The sequence below is a fragment of the Salmo trutta genome, chromosome 25, assembly GCF_901001165.1.
Source record: "Salmo trutta chromosome 25, fSalTru1.1, whole genome shotgun sequence".
Classification (NCBI taxonomy): Eukaryota; Metazoa; Chordata; class Actinopteri; order Salmoniformes; family Salmonidae; genus Salmo; species Salmo trutta.
In genome coordinates, this window is record NC_042981.1 from 40,527,642 (window position 1) to 40,554,131 (window position 26,490).

At 43.0% G+C, this 26,490-nt stretch overlaps 1 protein-coding gene across 1 annotated transcript; it reads left to right on the forward strand.

Moving 5' to 3' along the window:
• The first annotated feature begins 12,855 nt into the window (after window positions 1-12,855).
• LOC115162567 (CAAX prenyl protease 1 homolog) lies at window positions 12,856-26,381 on the forward strand. The gene is made up of 10 exons (XM_029713998.1): window positions 12,856-13,280; window positions 15,823-15,969; window positions 16,107-16,193; window positions 16,293-16,409; window positions 16,551-16,703; window positions 18,365-18,506; window positions 19,043-19,218; window positions 19,563-19,667; window positions 21,930-22,073; window positions 25,098-26,381. Exons 1-10 carry the CDS (start codon window positions 13,176-13,178, stop codon window positions 25,320-25,322), a joined length of 1,401 nt encoding a protein of 466 aa, XP_029569858.1. The 5' UTR covers window positions 12,856-13,175; the 3' UTR covers window positions 25,323-26,381.
• The last annotated feature ends 109 nt before the right edge of the window (window positions 26,382-26,490 follow it).

Below are 26,490 nucleotides of genomic sequence, written 5' to 3' on the forward strand. Positions count from 1 at the left end.
CCAATTTGGCTCTCGCCTTCTCCAAAAAGAAGGCGACTCAATTATCACCCCATCGACGGGGGGATTGTGCGATAAATTCTCCTGGTAGACACCACACTTCCCAGGAGTCACGTGTATCCCCTGTCACAGGCAGAGACGGTGGCTATGGAAACATGTCTCCGAATCCCTGCATCAGGGGTACATTCGGTCCTCCACTTCACCCGCCTCCTCGAGTGGAAGACGGCGAGGAGACATTGGCTTGAGGGGGCTAAACACCCTTTTCTCATCTGGACTGACCACCGCAATCTGGAGTACATCCAGGCGGCGAGGAGACTGAACCCTTGCCAGGCAAGGTGGGCCATGTTTTTCACCCGTTTTGTGTTCACCCTTTCTTACAGATGAGGTTCCCAGAACACGAAGGCAGACGCACTGTTCCGGCTGTATGACACAGAGGAGCGGCCCATGGATCCCACCCTCATACTCCCGGCCTCCTGTCTGGTGGCGCCGGTAGTGTGGGAGCTGGACGCGGACATTGAGCAGGCATTGCGTGCAGAGCCCGCTCCACTCCAGTGTCCCGCTGGGCGTCTGTATGTTCCGTCTGCTGTCTGTGACCGGTTGATCTATTGGGCCCACACGTCACCCTCCTCTGGTCATCCAGGCATTGGTTGGACAGTGCGCTGTCTGACTGGGAAGTACTGGTGGCCCACTTTGACTAAGGACGTGAGGGTTTATGTTTCCTTCTGCTCAGTGTGCGCCCAGTGTAAGGCTCCTAGGCACCTGCCCAGAGGTAAGCTACACCCCTTACCCGTTCCACAACGGCCATGATCACACCTGTCGATCGATTTCCTGACCGATCTTCCCCCATCACAGGAAAACACTACGATCCTGGTTGTTGTGGAAAGTCCTGAGGAGTCCTTAAAGTCCTGAGAAAAAGTCCTTAAAGTCCTGAGGAGACTGAACGGGGTGAGTTACAGGTTACAGGTTCCCCCCGATTACTGTATTAACCCCTCGTTCCATGTGTCTCTCCTCAGGCCGGTGGTGGCTGGCCCGCTCCAGGAGTCTGGGGTGCGGGAGGTTCCTCCGCCCCCTCTGGACATCAAGGGGGACCCGGCGTACTCCGTTCGTTCCATACTGGATTCGAGGCGTCGGGAGAGGGGCCTTCAGTACCTCGTGGACTGGGAGGGGTATGGTCCGGAGGAGAGATGCTGGGTTCCGGTGGATGACGTGTTGAGTTCCATCGTCTCTTTCCGTATTGCCCTGCGCCTCCACCTCCAGGTCGTCCCCGAGGCCGGTGTCGGCACGCGGCTCTAAGGGGGGGGTACTGTCACGACAGCAGGCATGGACACGATGGTACTGGAGCTCATGCAATCTTTATTTGCTATTTCTGGGACAGACAATAACAAACAATGCAGTGTTAGTTGACTTATGGCTTCTGTCACACTCCATTAATTCCATCAGCATGAAACAGTCATATTATTCTTGTTTTGACCTATAGTATTTTTACTTTTTTTTAATGCATATGAGCTCCATATAAAAATGTAGAATAACAATTGCATAGATCAAATACCCATAGACAGCAAATTCATTCACATACCTGAGACAGACAAATTAATCTCTCCAGAAATAAGTCTCTCACTGTTGCCGCCTGTTATCGACCCCCCTCCGCTCCTAGCTGTGCCCTGGACACCATTTGTGAATTGATCGCCCCCCATCTAGCTTCAGAGTTCGTTCTGTTATGTGACCTAAACTGGGATATGCTTAGCACCCTGGCAGTCCTACAATCTAAACTAGATGCCCTCAATCTCACACAAATCATCAATGAACCCACCAGGTACAACCCTAAATCTGTAAACATGGGCACCCTCATAGACATTATCCTGACCAACTTGCCCTCCAAATACACCTCTGCTGTTTTCAATCAGGATCTCAGCGATCACTGCTTCATTGCCTCGCCTGGTTCACCAACTACTTTGCAGACAGAGTTCAGTGTGTCAAATCGGAGGGCCTGTTGTCCGGACCTCTGGCAGTCTCTATGGGGGTACCACAGGGTTCAATTCTCGTACAGACTCTTTTCTCTGTATATATCAATGATGTCGCTCTTGCTGCGGGTGATTCCCTGATCCACCTCTACGCAGACGACACCATTCTGTATACTTCTGGCCCTTCCTTGGACACTGTGCTAACTAACCTCCAAACGAGCTTCAATGCCATACAACACTCCTTCCGTGGCCTCCAACTGCTTTTACATGCTCGTAAAACTAAAAGCATGCTTTTCAACCATTTGCTGCCCTGCACCCGCTGCCCGATCAGCATCACCACCCTGGACGGTTCTGACCTAGAATATGTGGACAACTATAAATACCTAGGTGTCTGGCTAGACTGTAAACTCTCCTTCCAGACTCATATTAAACATCTCCAATCCAAAATCAAATCTAGAATCGGCTTTCTATTTTGCAACAAAGCCTCCTTTACTCACGCCGTCAAACTTACCCTAGTAAAACTGACTATCCTGCCGATCCTCGACTTCGGCGATGTCATCTACAAAATAGCTTCCAATACTCGACTCAGCAAACTGGATGCAGTCTATCACAGTGCCATCCGTTTTGTTACCAAATCACCTTATACTACCTACCACTGTGACCTGTATGCTCTCGTTGGCTGGCCCTCGCTACATATTCATCGCCAGACCCCCTGGCTCCAGGTCATCTATAAGTCTATGCTAGGTAAAGCTCTGCCTTATCTCAGTTCATTGGTCACGATAACAACACCCACCCGTAGCACACGTTCCTGCAGGTATATCTCACTGATCATCCCCAAAGCCAACACCTCATTTGGACGCCTTTCCTTCCAGTTCTCTGCTGCCAGTGACTGGAACGAATTGCAAAAATCGCTGAAGCTGGAAACTTATATTTCCCTCACCAACTTTAAACATCAGCTATCTGAGCAGCTAACCGATTGCTGCAGCTGTACATAGACCATCTGTAAATAGCCCACCCAATCTACCTACCTCATCCCCATACTGTTTTTATTTACTTTTCTGCTCTTTTGCACACCAGTATCTCTACTTGCACATCATCATCTGCTCATTTATCACCCCAGTGTTAATCTGCTAAATTGTAATTCTTCACTACTATGGCCTATTTATTGCCTACCTCCTCATGCCTTTTGCACACACATTATATAGACTTTCTTTTTTTTCTCCTGTGTCATTGACTTGTTTATTGTGTTATTGGCTTGTTTATTCCATGTTATCCCATGTGTAACTCTGTGTTGTTGTCTGTGTCACACTGCTTTGCTTTATCTTGGCCAGGTCGCAGTTGTAAATGAGAACTTGTTCTCAACTAGCCTACCTGGTTAAATAAAGGTGAAATAAAAACACAAATAAAATAAACAATAACATACACAAACAGACAATAACATACACCACAGTGTTCGTTGACTTATGGCTTCTCTCACACTCCTACAACATAAAATAATTTTTAAAAACTCAACAAAAATGTGAACCTTCTACCTACCAAGCTAGTCCATGGCTAACAGGAAAAGAGCTAGCATAGCTAACAAGTTAGCATGGAAACTTGGTTAAAACAACCAAAATACACTTTACGTTATGACATACTACATGTCATTACATTGTACATTAGTTCATACATATTCTGTGACAATGTGGATGTAATTATATCAAATGAAAGTGCCTTTAACTGGGAAAGGAGCAGAGAAGCATTTCCTTCCTGCCATTAATTCCATCGGCATGAAACAGTCTGAGCAGTGTTGCCAACTAATCTTCAGGGAAAGTTGCTAGAGGCAGGTTGATTTGTTGCTAAAAGTTGCTAAATGACGTTGTGACGTCGAACCCGTACTACTGCTGCTGCAGTCAGCCAACAATGATTTGCAATTTACTGAAATTGCTGCTGGCCTGCTGCTGCCTGTGCACGAGCTGAGCGCCTGCTGCTGACGTCACTCACAATGCACTTTTGCAGCCAGGCCCGTGTGTTGTGACAGAGTGTGTGACAGAGAAAATCGTTTTTGTGTCATTTAGAGGAACAATGCATGCTTTTTAGCGTTTGAGTCACTTTTCAAAAGTTGCTAAAAATTCCAAATACATTTTTAAAAGTAGCTAAATTTGTTGCTAGGTGCTGTTTGACAAAAAAGTTGCCAGGGTAGTCTGAGAAGTTGCTAAATCTAGCAACAAAATTGCTAAATTGGCATCACTGAGTGAGGGAAAATGGTGCGCAAAAATAATACAGCAGCTAGGATGCAATACTGTCAACCAACCACACAATGTCAGTCAAGTACCCATGAATGAAACCTGGCAATAGAGCACAGAACTCAAGAGCATTAATTTAACGCTTGTAAAACACATTTTGGCGAAATTCACAAATAAAACAAGATATATTTCTGAATCTGTTACATAGGCAGCCTACAATATTTGTGTGCTATCAGCAAGATGGCGCCGACAGAGATGGTCGCCTCGCTTCGAGACCTTAGGAAATCAAATCAAATTTTATTAGTCACATGCGCCTAATACAACAGGTGTAGACCTTACAGTGAAGTGCTTACTTACGAGCCCCTAACCAACAGTGCAGTTTCAAAAAATACGGATAAGAATAAGAGATAAAAGTAACAAGTAATTAAAGATCAGCAGTAAAAAATAACAATATATACAGGGGTGTGCCAGTACAGAGTCAATGTGCGGGGCACCGGTTAGTTGAGGTAGTATGTACATGTAGGTAGAGTTAATTAAAGTGACTATGCATAGATGACAACAGTATTTTGTTTTTTTATGTATTATTTCTTACATTGTCAGCCCAGAAAATCTTATGTGTTATTAGATACAGCCAGGAAGAACTATTGGATATAAGAGCGATGTCAACTTACCAACATTACGACCAGGAATACAACTTTCCCGAAGCGGATCCTTTGTTCGGACCACCACCCAGGACATTGGATCTAATCCCAGAGGCCGACCCAAAACAATATTGCAGCAGAAGAGGTAGACAGAGCGGCCTCCTGGTCCGGCTTTGAAGGCGTGCACACCGCCCACCGCTTCCGAGTATACTACTCCAGTCTCTAGACAACAAGATGGACGAAATTAGAATCATGACTAGAATCATTCAACGCTGGTCTGACCAATCGGAATCCACGCTTCAAGATTATTTTGATCACGCGGACTGGGAAATGTTCCGGGCAGCCTCAGAGAATAACAGCAATCTATACGCTGACTCGGTGAGTGAGTTTATAAGGAAGTGCATTGGAGATGTTGTACCCACTGTGACTATTGAAACCTACCCTAACCAAAAACCATGGATGGATTGCGGCATTAACCATGGAAAGAAGACTGGGAATATGGCCGAATATAAACAGTGTAGTTATTCCCTCCGCAAGGCAATCAAACAAGTGAAATGTCTGTATGGGGACAAAGGGGAGTCGCAACTCAATGAGACGTATGTGGCAGGGTCTACAGGCAATTACGAACTACAAAAATAAAACTAGCCAGGTCACAGACACCGACTAAACATCTTCTTTGCCCGCTTTGAGGATAATACAGTGCAATTGGCACGGCCCGCTAACAAGGAGCGGGCCCCCCTTCTCCTTCTCCGTGGCTGACGAGAGTGACATTTAAATGCGTTAAACCTCGCAAGGCTGCTGGACCAGACGGCATCCCTAGCTGTGTCCTCAGAGCATGCGCAGACCAATGGCTGGTGTGTTTACGGACATATTCAATAGCTCCCTTTCCCAGTCTGCCGTCCCCACATGCTTCAAGATGGCCACCATTGTTCCTGTACCCAAAGGTAACTGAACTAAATGACTATCGCCCCGTAGCACTCACTTCTGTCATCATGAAGGGCTTTGAGAGACTAGTCAAGGATCATATCACCTCCACCTTACCTGCCACCCTAGACCCACTTCAGTTTGCATACCGCCCCAACAGGTCCACAGACGATGCAATCGCCATCACACTGCACACTGCCCTATCCCATCTGGACAAGAGGAATACCTATGTAAGAGTGCTGTTCATTGACTACAGCTCAGCATTCAACACCATAGTCCCATCCAAGCTCATCATTAAGCTGGAGGGCCTGGGTCTCAACCCCACCCTGTGCAATTGGGTCCTGGACTTTCTGACATTTCACTGACCCTCAACACTGGGGCTCCACAAGGGTGCGTGCTCAGCCCCTTCCTGTATTCCCTGTTCACCCATGACTGCGTGGCCATGCACGCCTCCAACTCAATCATCAAGTTTGCAGACGACACAACAGTAGTGGGCTTGATTACCAACAACGACAAGACAGCCTACAGGGAGTAGGTGAGGACACTCGGACTGTGGTGTCAGGAAAACAACTTTCACTCAACGTCAAGAAAACAAAGGAGATGATTATGGACTTCAGGAAACAGCAGAGGGAGCACCCCCCTATCCACATTGAAGGGACAGTAACGAGATGGAAAGCTTCAAGTTCCTCAACGTACACATCACAGACAAACTGAAATGGTACAAGAAGAAGTATACCTCAGGAGGCTAAAGAAATTTGGTTTGTCACCTAAAACCGTGACAAACTTTTACAGATGCACAATTGAAAGCATCCTGTCGGGCTGTATCACTGCCTGGTACGGCAACTGCACTACCCTCAACTGGAAGGCTCTCCAGAGGGTGGTGCGGTCTGCACAACCTATCATCAGGGGAAAACTACCTGCCCTCCAGGACACCAACAGCACCCGATGTCAAAGGAAGGCCAAATCATCAAGGACAACAACCACCCGAGCCACTGCCTGTTCACCCCGCTACCATCCAGAAGGCAAGGTCAGTACAGGTGTATCAAAGCTGGGAACGAGAGACTGAAAAACAGCTTCTATCTCAAGGCCATCAGACTGCTAAACAGCAATCACTAACTCAGAGAGGCTGCTGTCTACATAGAGACTCACTAGTCACTTTAAACAATGCCACTTTAATTATGTTAACATATCTTACATTACTCATCTCATATATATATATATACACTGTATCTTATACCATCTATTGCATCTTGCCAATGCCGCTCGGCCATCGCTCATCCATATATTTATATGTACATATTCTTATTCCATCCTTTAGATTTGTGTTTATTAGGTAGTTGTTGGGGAATTGTTAGATATTACTGCACTGTCGGAACTAGAAGCACAAGCATTTTGCTACACTCGCATTAACATCTGCTAACCATGTGTATGTGACCAATAAAATTTGATTTGATTTGCTATAACTACTGGTACATTGGTTAGTACATGGAAAAAGCTATCATTACAGTGCGACCCACTGTTTACACTATTCTGGTGATGCAGTTTCTCTGGATAGTAAGTGACTTTGAAATAGGCAAAAGCAGACAAAGGACATATTAGCAACAAAACAACGCAGCATGTCAGAAGCAAGTATGGGTAGCTGCAGCCTAATATGGCGACCAGAGTATGGGCGAGTGCTTGTGTCGAAAGGAGTGGGCGTATGGAAAGAGAATCAGCTAATTGGGGATATTTGTTGCCCCTCAAGACCGTTTTGCGTGGCTGATTGGGTTGCATGACGAGTCGATAAAAGTCAATTTATGCTTGATCCGAAAATGTGGTCGGAGGCTTCTTATGGAGAGTGTGACGCAATTACGGAGCCCCCAAAGGCATGCAGAGGCCAAATCAAGCTCCATACTGCATTGCCGTCCGCTTCTCAAATTTTGTAACAATGCGGAGGACTCTGTATAGCTCTGAATTGACATGATCGGTTGACGGTAGGTGGGAGTGGGAGGTCCAGTATGAACACAAACTCACTTCCAGCCATGGAAAGATGGCGCCGGATGGTAGGGCTGCCGTCTTATCGGCTCTTAACCAAACATGCTATTTTGTTTGTTTTTTCGCGTTGTTCGTAACTTGTTTTGTACATAATGTTGCTGCTACTGTCTCTTATGACCGAAAACTGGGATTACTCACCTCAAATTGGACGAGCAGTTCTTCTTCAATGAGTCAGATGCGAGGGATATACTACGGACACCCGACCAGGCCCAGATCCTCGTGATTGGAAAAGGAAACGTAGGTTTCGCGAAAAGAGATCAGGATGCCTTGTGAGGATCAGTGGCTAATCTGCCCTTGCCTTCCATTCTGCTAACTAACGTTCAATCACTGGAAACAAATGGGATGAACTGAAAGCACGTATATCCTAGCAACGGGACATTAAAAACTGTAATTGCTTATGTTTCACCAAGTCGTGGCTGAATGACAACATTAAGAACAGCTGGCAGGTTATAAACTCTATCGGCAGGACAGAACAGCAGCCTCTGGTAAGACCCGGGCGGAGGCCTATGCATATTTGTAAACAATAGCTGATGCACGATATCTAAGGAAGTCTCAGGGTTTTGGTTGCCTGAGGTAGAGTATCTCATGATAAGCTGTAGACTGCACTATCTACCTAGAGAGTTTCCATCTGTATTTTTCGAAGCTGTCTACATACCACCACAGACCGAGGCTGGCACTAAAACCGCACTCAATGAGGTGTACTCCACCGTAAGCACACAGGAAAACTCTCATCCAGAGGCGGTGCTCCTAGTGGCCGGCGACTTTAACGCAGGGAAACTTAAATCACTTTTACCTCATTTCTATCAGCATGTTAAATATGCAACCAGAGGAAAAATTCTAGACCCTCTTTACTCCACACACAGAGACCCATACAAAGCTCTCCCTCACCCTCCATTTGGCAAATCTGACCATAACTCTATCCTCCTGATTCCTGTGCACAAGCAAAAATTAAAGCAGGAAGCACCAGTGACTCGTTCTATAAAAAAGTGGGCAGATGAAGCAGATGCTAAACTACAGGACTGTTTTGCTAGCACAGACTGGAATATGTTCCGGGACTCTTGCAATGGCATTGAGGAGTACACCACGTCAGTCACTGGCTTTATCGATAAGTGCATTGGGGACGTTGTCCCCACAGTGACTGTACGTACATACCCAAACCAGAAGCCATGGATTACAGGCAACATTTGCACTGAGCTAAAGGGTAAACCAGTCATATCAAGGAGCGGGACTCTAACACAGAAGCTTATAAGAAATCCCTCTATGCCCTCCAACGAACCATCAAACAGGCAAAGCGTCAATACAGGACTAAGATCGAATCGTACTACACCGGTACCGACACTCGTCGGATGTGGCAGGGTTTGCAAATTATTACAAACTACAAAGGGAAGCACAGCTGAGAGCTGCCCAGTGACAGAAACCTATCAGACAAGGTAAATAACTTCTATGCTCGCTTCAAGGCAAGTAACACTGAAACATGCATGAAAGCATCAGCTGTTCCGGACGACTGTGTGATCACGTTCTCCGCAGCCGATGTGAGTAAGACCTTTAAACAGGTCAACATTCACAAGGCCGCTGGGCCAGATGGATTACCAGGACGTGTACTCCGAGCTATGTGAGAATGCTGTTCATTGACTAGAGCTCAGCGTTCAACACCATAGTGCCCTATAAGCTCATCACTAAACTAAGGACCCTGGGACTAAACACCTCCCTCTGCAACTGGATCCTGGACTTCCTGACGGGCCGCCCCCAGGTGGTAAGGGTTGGTAACAATACATCAGCCAACCTGATCCTCAACACGGGGACCCCTCAGGGGTGCGTGCTCAGTCCCCTCCTGTACTCCCTGTTCGCTCATGACTGCACGGCCAGGCACGACTCCAATACCATCATTAAGTTTGCTGATGACACAACAGTGGTAGGCCTGATCACTGACAATGATGAGACAGCCTATAGGGAGGAGGTCAGAGACCTGGCCGTGTGGTTTAAGGACAACAACCTCTCTCTCAATGTGGTCAAGACAAAGGAGATGATCGTGGACTACAGGAAAAGGAGGACCGAGCACGCCCCCATTCTCATCGACAGGGCTGCAGTGGAGCAGGTTGAGATCTACAAGTTCCTTGGTGTCTACATCACCAACAAACTAACACAGTCCAAGCACACCCAGACAGTCGTGAAGAGGGCACGACAAAACCTATTCCCCCTCAGGAGACTGAAAAGAGTTGGCATGGGTCCTCAGATCCTCAAAAGGTTTTACAGCTGCACCATCGAGAGCATCCTGACGGGTTGCAACACTGCCTGGTATGGCAACTGCTCGGCCTCCGACTGCAAGGCACTACAGAGGGTAGTGCGTACTGCCCAGTACATCACTGGGGCCAAGCTTCCTGCCATCCAGGACCTCTATACCAGGCGGTGTCAGGGGAAGGCCCTAAAAATTGTCAAACTCCAGCCACCCTAGTCATAGACTGTTCTCTCTGCTACCAGACGGCAAGCGGTACCGGAGCGCCAAGTCTGGGTCCAAGAGGCTTCTTAACAGCTTCTACCTCCAAGCCATAAGACTCCTGAACATCTAATCAAATGGCTACCCAGACTATTTGCATTGCCCCCCCACCGGTGTCAATTACCTCGACACCGGTGTCCCCGCACATTGACTCTGTACCGGTACCCCTGTATATAGCGCCGCCATTGTTATTTACTGCTGCTCTTTAATGATTTGTTATTCTTATCTTTTTTTTGTTGTTGTATTTTCTTTAAACTGCGTTGGTGGTTAAGGGCTTGTAAGTAAGCATTTCACTGTAAGGTCTACACCTGTTGTATTCAGCGCATATGACAATTACAATTTGATTTGAAACAGTTTACTCAAAGGATATATCATGAATGCAAACAACACCGGGACACAGTGCCCTTCGCTCCCACTTGACAAGTACTAATGTCCAGAAACAGTGTGGGAAATAGCTACCTGGTATCAGGGTGACAGTCACAATAAGCACACGGATGCAACACCCACCCATCATGATTACTTTTTAGTCAAAAAATAAACAATTGTTAGTTTTATAACTGAAAATGTACAATTATTTGTGTAAAACTAACAATGAAATATGACTCAGGCTCATCCTCTCTCTTCAAAACAGAAATCCTAACGCTTGCGGTAGGGTAGTTGCGTGGTAAGAAACAGATGGAAAAAAACAGCTCAATCAAAACCACCTAACCTATAGCAGAGTACTTTCGACACACCCACTCCTTTCCACTCGCCCATTCCTTTCCTTTCGACACACCTACACACCCATATACTGCACTCTAGCAGCCATATTGAGTTGCAAGTACCCTTCTTGTCAGAAGTCTCTGCAACTTAAGGTAGAGAACGGTCACGAATTGACAAATGGGAACACTTTTAATTGCATAGACAACATTGTTCAATCAAGAGCGTCTAACCTACAGCAGAGTGCTTTTGACACACCCACTCCTTTCGACACACCCACTACTCCAAGACATACTTGATCCGGTATGCATCTATCTATATTTGTAGCACAGATAGAACAATGTGCCAGATATTTCATGTATTTAAGTGTGAAGCATCCATTTAGCTATTTCCACTCACTACCAAATATGGCGACAAGAGGAAGCCCAGTGTCCGGCAGTGGGAAGAGGTGGAGCGAGATGGATTTTGGCCAACATAATGCAAATATTCTCATCAATGAAATTTGATCTCAATACAGTTTTCCGTTCCCAAAACTAGAATGAGTGGAACAGAGTGGACTAAGTTTTGTAGATTTTACACTTTGCCAAAGTTTAGAAGGAGTGCAAGGCCAAATTTAGTTATTGCACACACACTCTTTACAGAGTAGGCTTTCCCTAACTGAAATTTGCAAATATATTCTAGAATGAGCCAATAGGATCTGCTAGCTTGTGCATGGCTCTGCCTACTATGACAATTTTTTTTATTATTATTATTTTTTATTTCACCTTTATTTAACCAGGTAGGCCAGTTGAGAACAAGTTCTCATTTACAACTGCGACCTGGCCAAGATAAAGCAAAGCAGTGCGACACAAACAACAACACAGAGTTACACATGGAATAAACAAATGCACAGTCAATAACACAGTAGAAAAAATCTATATACAGTGTGTGCAAATGAGGTAAGATTAGGGAGGTAAGGCAATAAATTGGCTGTTGTGGCGAAGTAATTACAATTTAGCAATTAAACACTGGAGTGATAGATGTGCAGAAGATGAATGTGCAAGTAGAGATACTGGGGTGCAAAGGAGCAAAAAATAAAAATAAACAACATGGGGATGAGGTAGTTGGATGGGATATTTACAGATGGGCTATGTACAGGTGCAATGGTCTGTGAGCTGCTCTGATAGCTGATGCTTAAAGTTTGTGAGGGAGATACGAGTCTTCAGCTTCAGTGATTTTTGCAATTCGTTCCAGTCATTGGCAGCAGAGAACTGGAAGGAAAGGCAGCCAAAGGAGAAATTGGCTTTGGGGGTGACCAGTGAGATATACCTGCTGGAGCACGCGCTATGGGTGGGTGCTGCAATGGTAACCAGTGAGCTGAGATTTGAGATTTGTTCCCATTGGAAACGACAGGCTATGGCCAATCTTGGGTTAGGTATACAAATATTTCCTTGCAGTGCCTGCAAAATGACGCTTTTACCACAGATAGAAAAATGAAACAGATATTTCACCGGATGTATAAATGTGAAGCATGCGCTTGGCGTTTCCACTCACTACAAAATATGGTAGTGAGAGAAAGCCCAGTGGCCGCGGTGGGAGAAGATGGAACGAGATGAATTTCGGCCGATATTTTGCTCGTTGATGTGATCTCAATATAGTTTTCTATCCAAAACTAAAATCTGTTACGAACAGAGTGGACTACGTTTTGTAGACTTTGCCATTTGTTATTTAGAAGGAGCGCGAAGGCGAATTGAGTTACTACACACGCCAACTTCACAGAGTAGGCATGAACGAGCCAATAGGATCTCGCTAACTCTTGCTTGGCTCTGCCCAACTCCTTGCTTTTTCTGCCCACTATGACTAATTTGTTACCATTTGAAATGACGGGCTGTGGTCTATCTTGGTTTAGTTATATAAATCTTTGCTATAACTATTGCTCACTATAAGCATGGAACTAGTTAGTGCAACCATTTGTTTTACGGGGAACAAAATGAACTGCTGCACCATACCATTGCATGAATTAATGGAAATTGGAAGCGAATGAGCTAGCCATCATTTTGAGTGGTTTGGTGAATGCTGGTCAGTTTAAACTGCGTATATAAAAATAACAGTTACTAAGTTATTTAAATATAAAAATTATTATATTCTGAATAAAGACCGGAAGGTGTGTGAACGACGGGCGGCAGTCCAATTTGGTAACTTCAAATAGGCCAGAATAAAGATGGAAACGATACTTGACCTACCAATCGAAAATAAGATATTTTATGCTGTTCTGGTGTTCTCGTGGACGGTTTATCTATGGGAGGCCTACCTTGCGTACAGACAGGTAATTGTTTACTTTGTTTCGTAACTGTCTCTCTGTCAATACCGCACAAGGCCCCCGCTGCAGCCCCATTCATAGACGCTACTAGCTAACTACTTTAGCGCCTATTGACAATAGAACCTTCTGACCGGTGATGTTTGTTAATAACCTTTACGGGATCGGTGCCCCCCCCCCCTGTGATTAGCCAGAGGATTTAAGTAACAAAAAAAATGCAGGCTGTGATTAGCCAGAGGGTTGAAGTAACCAAAAAAATTCCCAGGACCTAGACATAAATTATTTGGGCAGAAATATGACATTCTTGTTAATCTAACCGCACTCTCCATTTTACCGTAGCTATTACAGTGAAAGAATACCATGCTATTGTTTGAGGAGAGTGCACAATTATGAATTTAAATCTATTAATAAACCAATTTGCACATTTGGGCAGTATTGATACATTTTCAACAGATATGCAATGGTTCATTGGATCAGTCTAAAACTTTGCACATACACTGCTGCCATCTAGTGGCCAAAATCTAAATTGTGCCTGGGCTGGAATAATACATTATGGCCTTTCTCTTGCAGTTCAAAGATGGTAAAAAAAAAAAGTTTTACGTTGGATTATCTTTTACCTTATCAAATGTGTTATATTCTCCATTCATTTCACATTTCCACAAATTTCAAAGTATTTCCTTTCAAATGGTATAAAGAATATGCATATCCTTGCTTCAGGTCCTGAGGTACAGGCAGTTAGATTTGGGTATGACATTTTAGGCAAAAATTAGCTTGTGGTACTTTTTTGTAAACATAAGGTCTTTCATATCAGCCATAAATGCTTAATAAAAACAACATTTAAATGAGTAGCTACACTTTTTTTTAGGATTAGTGTTCCCACGCCGCCATGTCTCCATGTTACAGCACTTGTTTATGGAAGACAAAGGCCGCCACCAGTGCTAATTAGCTATCTAGCATGCTCTGAACATCTGTGTGTAAGACAACTGGGGAGGAAGTGTAGTTTGTCAGCTGGAGGCACAAAGTGTATGGATTTGTGCAAAACTACTACAGTAAGTATTTTTTTATTTCAAAGATTATTCATCACTGACATTAAAGATAAGGGGCATTTCAGCATATGTTCAAAAGTGATGATTGTCAGAATTGTAGTTTACAAGGAGCCAAATGTGGGTGAATGTAATGGCTGAATAGATTTCGCGAGCTAGATAGCAGCATGCTGACTCAGTTTCATTTATATTGTTTCAATAACCATGTTTCAGTCCAGTTTTTATGCGAGTAAAGTCGTACCGTATTTAAAAAATAATTGCGCCAGCTATGCTGGAAACGGGAAGTTTCTGTACTATTTTTCAATTGCAGACAGATCATTTGTTCAACATCTTTTTGTGTCGGTAAAATGTATTATGTAAGAAATGGAGGTGGAAACGCCTTTATGCGGAAATATTAATATAATTACCAACGTATCGAAATAATGCGATGATATGGTGTGCGTGGTCCTCCCACTATGACTCGGAGAAACCATGGAGTTTATTAGAATACAGATGAAATAAGTTATGATGAACTTCACAGGGTGGTGAAATTGCACAGTGATCTTGATGCTCTTTTCTAAAAAAATATATTATTTTAGGGACATGATGATCAATGCTTGACTTCTGTTTGACAAATACAAATATTCTCAATTCAAGGCTATCCATAGTAATCTCATAATGTAGACTAGACTACCTGCACTGAAGCTGCAAGCTGTTGGCTAGAGTCCATGTGCCAAGACCAAAGTAGGCACATTTGCTATTTAACGCAGGTTTTGTGACAACTATTGGTAGAGTTGAAAATGCAATGGAAACACATTGAACTTAAGATTTTTATTCGGTACATGAAAAGGTAAGCGAAAAAATACAGTTTCTGTGCACTACGTCATAATGCAGTGATTTTTTATCCTCAACAAGTCTGTTTGGACTTCCCACTGGTGGGAAAATGCGCATATTTTCCTGGTGCGTCTTTTGGAATATTTGCATGAATCTGTCACCAATTGAATGGAAACCTAGCTAGTGGGACTGTTTTCCAGTGTTTGCCAGTCTCTCAATATTTTTTGAAGAACAAAGCTGTCTTCAGGATTGCCTAAAATCAGTGTGATACCAATTGTTGATATACAGTCAAACAAAGCAATACAAAAACATGGAACGTTTCCTTACAAGGCAGAATGATGAATACAATTACATTTTACTTGAGCTACTTTACTGGTTGTCTGTGCAGTTAGTCCTTCAGCTGGTTGAAATTTGAGACAACATATCCACAGGAAAGTATTATTTGGTCAACTTTTTAGACCACCAGTACTGCAAAATGTCTATCACCGGTTACATGCGCAAACCATGTAGCTAAATGCCAGCAAGACTTTGGTTAGTTTGCTTGCATGTACTTACTTCTGTCTTGTGCACGTGCCTTTAGTTGATGAACAAAAATCGGGATAGCCACACAGAAACCTGTGTTTTGATAATACTTTCCTGTGGATATTTTGTCAAATTTAAAAGTAATATGAATAACTTGTCTTCTAACCACATAGCGAAGGATATACAGGTCGACCATGCACGTGCCACAAGAGTTGGGGAAGATCATGGACACAGATACCTTTGAGAAGTCACGTCTTTATCAACTGGACAAGAGCAACTTCAGTTTCTGGTCTGGACTATATTCAGAAACTGAGGGGACGGTAGGTACAACTAAACGATCCATTGGTTTGTTAGGACCTACTTTGTTATATTAGAACGTAGCTGCCTCTATCTGCTTACAGAGCATATCACCAAACAGAGGGAATTTTGTGTTTTTAACACTGTTGTTGTCTCATAGCTGATCCTGCTCCTTGGTGGAATCCCTTTCCTTTGGAAAGTTGCTGGGACTGTGACTGCTCGTTTTGGATTGGGCCCAGAGTATGAAGTGTGTGAATGCTCCACGGTTAAAATGATCAGTCCAGTATTACAAAGGCTTATTTTCTTGAATCATTCCATATATTTCAAATGGTTCTTTTTCTTTCAGATCTTCCAGTCTCTTTCGTTTCTGATGCTTGCGACTCTGTTCAGTGCCTTCACTGGTCTTCCCTGGAGTATCTACAACACCTTTGTCATTGAGGAGAAGCATGGCTTCAACCAGCAGGTACACTGTCCAAACTCTCTGGGGACATCCTTATTATACAGGCAAGCGTTTCGTAGTTTGAATCAATTACACTTTTTCACTGGCATGGTTTTAAACATACAGTCTCTGTTTTTTTGTTGTCGTCTATGGTTCTTCTTTCAGACGCTGGGGTTCTTCCTGAAGGATGCTGTGAAGAAGTTTATTGTGACCCAGTGTATCTTGTTGCCAGTGACCTCACTGCTCCTCTACATCATCAAGATTGGTGGAGACTTCTTCTTCATCTACGCCTGGCTCTTCACACTGGGGGTCTCTCTGGTTAGTCCTTTCACCTAGGGCTGTGGCGGTCATGACATTTTGTCAGCCGGTGATTGTGAAGTAAATAACTGCCGGTCTCATGGTAATGGACCGTGAATTAATATAAACACGTTTAGCATCTCCTGGCTTCCACGCATAGCCTACAAGCTACTGATGCAGACCTTGGGAACATCTACATTTTAAAAAGTATAATAAATCCATTTAATATAGCCTACACCATCACAATAAATCCATCCATAGTTTTGATATCTTCACTATTATTCTACTAAAGATCTACCCTGGAATGATTACCGTAAATTCCGGACTATAAGCCGCAACTTCTTTCCCAGCTTTGAACCTCGCGGCTTAAACAATGACGCGGCTAATATATGGATTTTTCCCGCTTAAAAATTTTTTTTCTCCAAAAAAACATTCTGTGACGTGCTCAGTTATTTGGCGGCATGAAGCTTTCATTAGACCAATGAAATTGCCGAACGGGTTACGGTCAAACAACTTTTTTGTTTACTGTTTAGATTAAATCGAGCGCTCTCAAACTTCCCATCATTCTGATTACGGTAGTCATTTTGTCACCCTCATCATGGCAAAGACACAGAGAAATGCATATGATGCAGCTTTCAAGTTGAAGGCGATTGATCTGGCTGTTGGAAAAGGAAATAGAGCTGCTGCACGGGAGCTTGGTCTTAATGAGTCGATGATAAGACGTTGGAAACAGCAGCGTGAGGAATTGACTCAGTACAAAAAGACAACTAAAGCTTACTGCTAATTTTTTGTTACAAGCCGTGTTTCGTTAAAGCCTATTTATTTTTGTTACAAGCCGTGTTTCGTTAAAGCCTGTGTAAAGTTAATTTGTTTCAATGTACCGGTAGGCACCTGTGCGGCTTATTTATGTTCAAAATAATATATTTTTTAAAATTCAGTGGGTGCGGCTTATATTCAGGTGCGCTTAATAGTCCAGAAATTACGGTAGGTGTGTCCAAACTTTTGACTGCTACTGTATGTGTGAAATTAGTTTTGATTTAGAATGGACCATTATCATGCACCTGTCTCGGAACAGGGGCATGGGGAAAAAAATACATGTAATCTATGCACTTAAATAGTGAATAGAGGACGCTTTTCCCGTTGTTCATTTTCATGGCAGCCAGGTAGGCTATACTGCTGTTGTAAAGCAAAGCAATGTGCTTAATATTAGGAAAGTTGAGAAATAAATATAGTAGGCCTAGCCTATAGAAAGTTAATGGGATCCTCCTCTTTTTAGTAGAGGCCATCAACTATGTTTTCTCATGCAATTGCAGAGCCTATAGAAATGTTGAGCTCATGGGCTCTCATGAAGTGTTTGATTTTTTTTTTTTTAAATGGCGTTGATGTCAGTTATTAGAGGGACAACAGAGTGCTGAGTACCAGTCATTTAGCAAGTTTGGTAGGCTACTAATGACCATCAGCAGACTCAGTTTGGAGAAACCTAGTTACCGTGACTAAACGGTCAGGTGGAATTTGACTGCTGGCATGACTCGTGTGGTGGTAATACGGTCACCGTAACAGCCCTACTTTCACCTCCTAGCTACCTTGAAACAGGCTCAAGCGATTAAATTATGCTTAATGAGTTAAGCTATAGTCAAATTAGTCTAAAGTATTTCATTCTGACCATTCTTCCTCACTCTTAGGTGCTGGTGACCATCTATGCTGACTACATTGCTCCCCTATTTGACAAGTTTACCCCTTTGCCAGAGGGCGAGCTGAAGGAAGAGATTGAGAGCATGTCCAAGTCTATCAATTTCCCCCTCACTAAGGTCTATGTAGTAGAAGGTAAGGCACAATACATTAACTCAACAACTAGTTTTGTCCAAAAGATGTGACTGCTTCCACTGTATCTATAATTGTTTATCATCAGAGGAGACCAAAGTATAATGGGCGCTGAGGAGACCAAGGCATAAGTGGGAGGTGGTCACATTTTCACTGTAACATATGGACAGTAAAGTTTTGTTGTAATTAGGGCTGTCAAGTGCTAAAAACATTTATTCGAATTTGCTAAAATTAAGCTGTAATTTACGATTTTTCATACAAAAAACATTACAAGAATATTGACATCTTGATTTTTGTCTTAAGGTAACGGTTAGGTAAATTGAGAAACCGCACTTTCTTTAACGTCTATCAACTTGTTTTTACATTGCATTGTTGTTTTTAGCTTTATAGATTATGTATTTGGGATGTTTTCAGTGTATTTTGAATGTTTCGGATAATGCAATTTAATCAAAAATGTAGTGCACTAAAATTGTAAAAAGTGAACTGATTTAACTCTGACAGCCCTAGTAGTAATGATCTGTTTTGACCTATTCTTCCAGGTTCCAAGCGCTCCTCCCACAGTAACGCTTACTTCTATGGGTTCTTCAAGAACAAGCGCATAGTGTTGTTCGACACCCTGATGGAGGACTACTCTCCCCTCAACAAGGACGGAGAGCCAGAGAATGTGCCTGCAGAGGAGACTGACACACCAACTGAGGCCAAAGCCAAGCCCAAGGTCAGACGTACTCTTTTACACAGAGAACTGTGTGTCAACATGTTATTAATCTAAAATACTGAAAGAAGGTTCAGGACTGCAACTTGATTTCCTTCAATTATATTTATTGCTGAAACAAGCTTCTTCAAGGCACTCCATTATTACTGAGCACGGCTTCAGCAATACAGAACAGTTTTGTAATCTTGGTTAGAGCTCCGCAAGCACACTACAATTTTCATGTTATGAATCTAATTTGTTGAGTGGTCCTATCATAGAAACCAATAAGATGGTATACTAGTATTTGTAGTCAGTGTTTCATACATAGAACATAAATAGCTTGATTTTAATGAATTAACTCTTTTCAGAACAAGAAGCAAGGCTGCAACAACCCAGAGGTCTTGGCCGTATTGGGCCACGAGCTTGGCCACTGGAAGTTGGGCCACACTGTGAAGAACATTGTCATCAGTCAGGTTTGTTTGGAAATTCCCTTGATATGCGTTTGCATGTCACATCTATACCAATATTCCACTCTTGCAGATCCTGGAAATTCACATGTTGATGTAGAAATGTCAATAACCATGTTACCATCCACAGTTTTTATGCGAGTAAAGTCATAGTGTAAAAAAAGTATAATAATCACGACAGCTGTGATGGAAACGGAGTTTCGGTACAATTTTCTAAATGCCGACAGATCATTTGTTCATTTGATATGGTGTGATATTTTTGTGTCGGTAAAATGAATTATCTAATTACGTAGACTAGTCTACCCGCATTGTATCTGCGAGCTGTTGGCTAGAGTGCACGTGCCAAGACCAGAGTAGGCACATTTGCTATTTAACTCAACAGTTTTTGTGACAAAACTATCGGTAGAGTTGAAAATGCGATGGAAACGCATTGAACTTAAAAATGTTTAGGTACATAACATCAGGTAAAAAAAGTACATTTCGTGTGCACTATGTCATCACGCACTGATTTTTATCCACAAGTCCGTTTGGTGGAAACACCACTGGTGAGTGAATTATTTTTCAGCTGTTTTAAAAAAATATATACAGTGAGGGGAAAAAAGTATTTGATCCCCTGCTGATTTTGTACGTTTGCCCACTGACAAAGAACTGATCAGTCTATAATTTTAATGGTAGGTTTATTTGAACAGTGAGAGACAGAATAACAACAAAACAATCCAGAAAAACGCATGTCAAAAATGTTATAAATTGATTTGCATTTTAATGAGGGAAATAAGTATTTGACCCCCTCTCAATCAGAAAGATTTCTGGCTCCCAGGTGTCTTTTATACAGGTAACGAGCTGAGATTAGGAGCGCACTCTTAAAGGGAGTGCTCCTAATCTCAGTTTGTTACCTGTATAAAAGACACCTGTCCACAGAAGCAAGCAATCAATCAGATTCCAAACTCTCCACCATGGCCAAGACCAAAGAGCTCTCCAAGGATGTCAGGGTCAAGATTGTAGACCTACACAAGGCTGGAATGGGCTACAAGACCATCGCCAAGCAGCTTGGTGAGAAGGTGACAACAGTTGGTGCGATTATTCGCAAAATGGAAGAAAGACAAAAGAACTGTCAATCTCCCTCGGCCTGGGGCTCCATGCAAGATTTCACCTCGGAGTTGCACTGATCATGAGAACAGTGAGGAATCAGCCCAGAACTACATGGGAGGATCTTGTCAATGATCAAGGCAGCTGGGACCATAGTCACCAAGAAAACAATTGGTAACACACTATGCCGTGAAGGACTGAAATCCTGCAGTGCCCGCAAGGTCCCCCTGCTCAAGAAAGCACATATACATGCTCGTCTGAAGTTTGCCAATGAACATCTGAATGACTCAGAGGACAACTGGTGAAAGTGTTGTGGTCAGATGAGACCAAAATTGAGCTCTTTGGCATCAACTCAACTCGCTGTGTTTGGAGGAGGAGGAATGCTGCCTATGACCCCAAGAACATCATCCCCACCGTCAAACATGGAGGTGGAAACATTATGCTTTGGGGGTGTTTTTCTGCTAAGGGGACAGGACAACTTCACCACATCAAAGGGACGATGGACGGGGCCATGTACTGTCAAATCTTGGGTGAGAACCTCCTTCCCTCAGCCAGGGCATTGAAAATGGGTCGTGGATGGGTATTCCAGCATGACAATGACCCAAAACACACGGCCAAGGCAACAAAGGAGTGGCTCAAGAAGAAACACATTAAGGTCCTGGAGTGGCCTAGCCAGTCTCCAGACCTTAATCCCATAGAAAATCTGTGGAGGGAGCTGAAGGTTCGAGTTGCCAAACGTCAGCCTCGAAATCTTAATGACTTGGAGAAGATCTGCAAAGAGGAGTGGGACAAAATCCCTCCTGAGATGTGTGCAAACCTGGTGGCCAACTACAAGAAACGTCTGACCTCTGATTGCCAACAAGGGTTTTGCCACCAAGTACTAAGTCATGTTTTGCAGAGGGGTCAAATACTTATTTCCCTCATTAAAATGCAAATCAATTTTATAAAATTTTTGACATGTGTTTTTCTGGAGTTTTTTGTTGTTATTCTGTCTCTCACTGTTCAAATAAACCTACCATTAAAATTATATACTGATCATTTGTTTGTCAGTGGAAAACATACAAAATCAGCAGGGGATCAAATACTTTTTTCCCCTCACTGTATTCGCATTAAAATCTGTGGCCAATTGAATGGAAACCTTGTTAATGGTTACATTTTTCTCCCCTGCCTCTGTCCTTGCAGATGAACTCCTTCCTGTGCTTTTTCCTCTTTGCTGTGTTGATTGGACGAAAGGAGCTATTCATAGCCTTTGGTTTCTATGACAGCCAGCCCACGTTGATTGGTTTGATGATCATATTCCAGTTCATCTTCTCCCCATATAATGAGGTGAGTGACTCCCATCTCCTAAACAATGCATTTATATCTAACATCTTAATACGCTTCAGTGGAGGCCTTAGATGTTAGCGCTGCAAGTGCTGTGCAGTGTTTGTTTTGCGAAAATACCTTGGGTATAGTAGCAAATATTATCCAACGAAATATACAGCTAAACCTACAATATAGAGTATCTATTAAACGATATAAAATGTATAACCAAATCTCTATTTTTTATGGAAATGGCATGTTCTACTTTTTTTACATTCTCCAAATACGTCCTTTTAGTAGTGTTGAGTCCTTTTTGAGTTTGGTTCGATTATTTAAAAATAAATCCGTTTTTGGTTTAGATTTATTTTTGTAAACATTAAATGCATTATGTGGGTTTAATGCTGTAACAATACAGAATAAAACAATTAATAAAAGTCCCATGATGGTAGTGACTGCCCATTACTGCTTATCAACCATCATTTATTCATATTACTTTACTTTAATAAAATATGTGTTGTGATTTTACATTTTTGTCTTTATTAGTTCATTCGTAGTCATCTTATCTATAGAGAGCGAGCTGCTTTCTATGAAGAAATACTAAAATTGTGATTTTTGTCAGACAGCAAAGTAAATAAGACATACTTTTATGACTGCTGATTACCAACTATCAATCACTTAGATCATGTCCTTTCAGGTAGAGACCTCGCAAACCAACTGCTCTCTATCCCTCTATCGCATATTCTTCTGTCTCTTTTACGTAGCAGGCGTAAAAGAAACAGACTGGACAAGTAGGCGCACAATGGATTATGGTCTTTGTAGTTAATTACCACATTTTCAGCGCTACACTCGATTATTGGTCTGTTGGAAACTACAACACCCTACCACATCGCACAGTTCGGGAATTCAAATAACTGAAGCATTGAAAATAACGCATTTCAGTTAATCGTTCATCACAATTTTTTAGAAATGGAAAAGCTCTCAGAATAGTGATGCAGGTCTTTAGATGTTGTACACATGAAATTGTCATTCCAAACTTGATCCGCACCGTTATATTCCATTTTGTTGCTATACGAGTGATACCTCTCCATTCTAGCAGCAGGCTGTACAGAGAATGGAACAGCTGGATAGGGGAAACAGCTGGTATCACACAAAATGAAGTATTACGTTACCGGTAAAGTTCGCAATGACAATTCCATATGTACAACATCTAAAGACCTGCATCACTGTACTGAGAGCCTTTCAGATTTCTAAAAGGACATATTTGGATGTTTTTGGAGCATTTTTTCCTGAGTCTCCGTACTGCACAATGAGGACGTGAACCGCTGGTTGGGGAAGTTTATAAAAAAAAAAACATGACATTTACATAAAGAAATTGAGATTTGGTTGTAAAAAAAGCAGAGTTGAAGTTGTTTTATTAGTCGTACTGTATGTACGGGATACGCATGGTATACATCGTCCAACGAAATGCTTACTTGCTGGTTCCTTCTCGACAATGCAACAACAATAATAAATAGTAAAAAATAGAATACTAACAAAGTAAATGGCAGTAGAATAGAATGAATGTTTGAGTATAAGTAAACTCAGCAAAAAAGAAACTGCGCTTATTTTCAGCAAACTTAACATGTGTAAATATTTGTGTGAACATAAGATTCAACAACTGAGACAAACTGATCAAGTTCCACAGACAGGTGACTAACAGAAAATCAAAAGGAACAGTCGGTATCTGGTGTGGCCACCAGGTGCATTAAGTACTGCAGTGCATCTCCTCCTCATGGACTGCACTAAATTTGCCAGTTCTTGCTGTGAGATGTTACCCCACTCTTCCACCAAGGCACCTGCACGTTCCTGGACATTTCTGGGGGGAATGGCCCTCACCCTCCAATCCAACAGGTCCCAGACGTGCTCAATGGGATTGAGATCCGGGCTCTTCGCTGGCCACAGCAGAACACTGACATTCCTGTCTTGCAGGAAATCACGCACAGAACGAGCAGTATTGCTGGGGGCATTGTCATGCTGGAGGGTCATGTCAGGATGAGCCTGCAGGAAGGGTACCACATGAGGGAGGAGGATGTCTTCCCTGTAACGCACAGTGTTGAGATTGCCTGCAATGACAACAAGGTCAGTCCGATGATGCTGTGACACACCGCCCCAGACCATAACGGACCCTCCACCTCATCGATCCCGCTCCAGAGTACAGGCTTCGGTGTAACGTTCATTCCTTCGACGATAAACGTGAATCTGACCATCACCCCTGGTGAGACAAATCCGCCACTCGTCAGTGAAGAGCACTTTTTGCCAGTCCTGTCTGGTCCAGCGACGGTGGGTTTGTGCCCATAGGCGACGTTGTTGCCGGTGATGTCTGGTGAGGACCTGCCTTACAACAGGCCTACAAGCCCTCAGTCCAGCCTCTCTCAGCCTATTGCGGACAGTCAGAGCACTGATGGAGGGATTGTGCGTTCCTGGTGTAACCTCTTTGCAGCATGCCTAAGGCACGTTCACACAGATGAGCAGGGACACTGGGCATCTTTATTTTGGTGTTTTTCAGAGTCCGTAGAAAGGCCTCTTAGTGTCCTAAGTTTTCAGAACTGTGACCTTAATTGCCTACTGTTTGTAAACTGTTAGTGTCTTAAAAACCATTCCACAGGTGCTTGTTCATTAATTGTTCATGGTTCATTGAACAAGAATGGGAAACAGTGTTTAAACCCTTTACAATGAAGATTTGTGAAGTTATTTGGATTTTTACAAATTATCTTTGAAAGACAGGGTCCTGAAAAAGGGACGTTTCTTTTTTTTGATGAGTTTATAATACAGGAAGGCACAATTTATAGTACAATATTTACATCTGTTTTGGGGAAGGAGTGTATAAATTGAGCAGTATAATAAGAATCTGGTAGCAGCAGTACTGATGTGTGCGGAGAATCAGAGCAGGTGGTCTCCTTTAAGTCAGCTTTAAACAGAAAATGCTGTTAAAATCGAGATGAGGATGCTAAGAGTACCTCTGACACTTCACTGAGGAAAACTGAAATGGCTTCCCATTCCTACCTCCAGGTCCTGTCCTTCTGTCTGACTGTCTTGAGCCGCAGGTTTGAGTTCCAGGCAGACGCCTTTGCGCGGGGCATGGGCCGAGCCTCAGAGCTCTACTCCGCCCTCATCAAGCTCAACAAAGACAACCTGGGCTTCCCTGTGGCCGACTGGCTCTTCTCCATGTGGCACTACTCCCACCCTCCCCTCCTGGAGCGCCTACGGGCCCTGGGCGGCACCAAGCAGGACTGACGGGCCCTGAAGGGAGAGCCACGTCTGCTGCCTCTCCCCAAGGGCCTCCGCAAGCCACTTCTGGCCCTCTGATGTCCTCCCCACCCCCATCTTTCTTGCTGTTGCCCTGTTTTTGTTATCCTTTATCCTCACCAGTAGGTTCCTTTTTTCAATTTCGAACTTGCACAATACCAAAATGTTTTGATGAGACGAAGATATCTCGTCTATGCTTATTCTAGGCCACCATGAAGATACAGATGTCATAAACACAAAACCATTGTGGGCATAAATAATTGCCTTAATGTTATTTTAAGCACTTGCCACTAGTACAGGTCACATTTATCAAGGATTGCTCATATTTTGGCAATGTTTTTATTTCTTACTCAGTTTTATTTACTTCCCTAAGAATTTGTCATTCCAAATGTTCTCACAAAACCTCAAATTGTATTGTAACGGTCCCGGTCCAATCCATTTTTAGAAGGGTTTGGAAAAGAAACTGTGCTCCCCGATTATCAAGTGTCAATAGGATGAATTGCTTGTACAGAGAATGGGCCATCAATTAATTAATAGTATAAACTGCTGCCTAGGCTGGTTGACTGGCTCAATCTACAACTGTTATATATAGTTTCAGTGCCTGTGACTTCCCAGGGATCTGTGACTTCTGATAGTTTTTAAGTAAAGCTTTGGCCAGTGACAACATAGGAATTCACTATTTAGGTTACATTTCTCCGCATTTCTTTTTGACACAATTTCGTTTTTTTTAATGCACTTGTTTGTAAACAATGGTCTGACCATATTGTACTTGTAAATAATTGATTAGCGATTAGCTTTGCAAAAGGAGAAAATGTACGCAAACTTTTGGCCTATTTGAATGTGGTTTGGAATCTTCTGTTAATGTGTTTTGTTCTCTACTTCTGGTGCCTATGTGCGAGGTTTGATCGTGAACCCAGTTTTGATTGACAAAGGCTGGGGGACTGGGGTGGCTATAAGTCACCTCACATCACAAAACTCAAGTGTTTGGTTTGATATAGGACATACAGTACTTTTCTTGCAGTATTGTGAATAAAGTCCCTCACAGCAGCTGTCCTATTTGTCTCACCTTTGCTATGGTAGTGAGTCATGTGATATACAGTGAGCTCAAAAAGGCTCTGTACTTCAGCACTTTGGATTTTGAGGGCAGCTTCATTCA